The 1,874-nt window shown below is 38.8% G+C and overlaps 1 protein-coding gene across 1 annotated transcript; it reads right to left on the bottom strand.

The window, feature by feature from the left end:
• Nucleotides 1-216: 216 nt before the first annotated feature.
• On the bottom strand, nt 217-1,119 carry LOC124509593 (vomeronasal type-1 receptor 90). The gene has a single exon (XM_047076328.1). It carries the CDS (start codon nt 1,117-1,119, stop codon nt 217-219), a length of 903 nt encoding a protein of 300 aa, XP_046932284.1.
• Between the last annotated feature and the right edge of the window lie 755 nt (nt 1,120-1,874).

The following is a 1,874-nucleotide window of genomic DNA, read 5'->3' as shown; positions in this document are numbered from 1 at the left end:
GGAGGAAGAGAAAGTGTCACAGTATGGAAAATGAAACTAGACATTATTTTTTCCCAATTGTTTTCTTGTTAATTCTTTCCCCAATAGCATAAAATGAACAATAGTTCAGCTATAAAAACACCTGTGAATTCTTTATCTGGCTATCAAAATTTTATCTGTCATGAAATTAAAGCAAAAATAATCGTTTTGGGGTATAAATATTTCACGAATAAGTAGTTATAAATTGATTGTAATTTTTCCACATTTTTGAAACACATTTTTTATCCTTTTATCCAAACAAATTAACACCAATGCACTGACAGCGGCATACACATTGGATACAAGCTTCTGGAAATCCAGGATTACTGGGTCATATCTCCATAACACAGTTGCAGAGGAGGAGATAATGATGTCCACCCAGTACACGACTACAAAGAAACTCACCAACAACAGGATAGTGTGGGTGGCCCTTCTCTCTGGGGAGACCCTCGAGGAGAGGCTGGAGCTGTGTAGCTGCTGGCACTGCCTCTGATGCCTGGACAAGAGAATCACCATATATGCACTAGAGAGCAGCGTGGCGCCTATAAAGAAAACATCCCTGGGTAATGTCAAAATGAGAAGCCGGCCCCTGATGATGGAGTGTGTGGGGGAAACCGAGCAGTATTTACTGACATGCAGTAGATGGATCTGGGTCATGTTAGAAGAAGCAGCAGTATACAAGATGCACTTACTATTGAGAGACAAACTAAGAAACCATAAGACAATAAAAGGACGGAAGACGCATTTTGTGCATTTATGTTTAAACCTGACCGACCAGGAGGTGCTGGTGCTGATGATGAAGGCCTGGAGGATGCTCAGGAGGCAGGTGACGTTCATGGACAGACATCGTGTCACTCTGTTCATGCAAAATAAAGCCTTATATTTGAAATCGTTCAGAAAGTTTAGTGTTTCCAACAGGTCTGTAGACAACAGCACAGTGAAGAGTTTCATCATGTGGACAAATGCCAAGTGACAGATGATCAGGTTGGTGGGCTTAGGCCTGCGATCCAGAAGGTGTGTGAAGATGTGGAAGAGAAGGAGGAAGCTGTTGGCTGAGATTCCTACGACTACTTGTAGATATTGTCGTATTTTAATAGTCATGTAAATGGAAGATGTGATCTTCGTGGTCACAAAGAAAAAACATTTTTATCTGGAAGAAACAGGTCTCACATCAACAATATCATTTACTTTGTTGTCATACTCATCGCCACATCACAGTTTTCATTTCATCCATATTACTTCACCCAATTAATAAGTAAACCTATGTTGTATAGAGTATTAGAAATACAGTCTCTCTTAAATATGGAGAACAAACAGAGGGTTACTGGTGGGGTTGTGGCAAGGGGATGGGCTAAATGGGTAAGAGGCATTAAGGAATCTACTCCTGAAATCATTGTTGCACTATATGCTAACTAATGTGCATGTAATGCACTATATGCTAACTAATGTGCTAACTAATGTGGATGTAAAGTAAAAAAAATAAAACTAAAAAAAAGAAAAAAAGATATAACTTAAATCTATTTGGGAAGATAAAATAAACATATATGAAATCACTGGATGCTAAGTCAATGTACACTCAAACATAAGCACCATTCAGAAAAAGAGAAAATGCTAAGTTTAATCTGAAAGACATTCTAAAGGGGGTAAATCTGCAAGTTAGCCATGAAGGAAACATAACCTTGAACTGGGACCTCTTCAACACAAATCACTGCTTCCTGAAATCCTGAACAATAAAATCCTTCCTTTGAATCCAGCCTTCTCTCTCTTCACCTTCTTTCCCACTGAACTTGTATTTCAACTCTTTACGATATCCAGATTCTCAAATCCTCTTCCAACCCTTTGGTCATTATTTCCTC

Source organism: Lynx rufus, unplaced genomic scaffold, assembly GCF_022079265.1.
Source record: "Lynx rufus isolate CCGP_SWC_20201006 ecotype Redwood Valley unplaced genomic scaffold, mLynRuf1.p SCAF_14, whole genome shotgun sequence".
Classification (NCBI taxonomy): Eukaryota; Metazoa; Chordata; class Mammalia; order Carnivora; family Felidae; genus Lynx; species Lynx rufus.
This window is presented reverse-complemented; position numbering and strand designations above follow the sequence as displayed.

What these genes read in the sequence shown, in the direction of transcription:
- LOC124509593 (XM_047076328.1), bottom strand. Translation starts at nt 1,119, where the DNA reads ATGACTATTAAAATACGACAATATCTACAAGTAGTCGTAGGAATCTCA.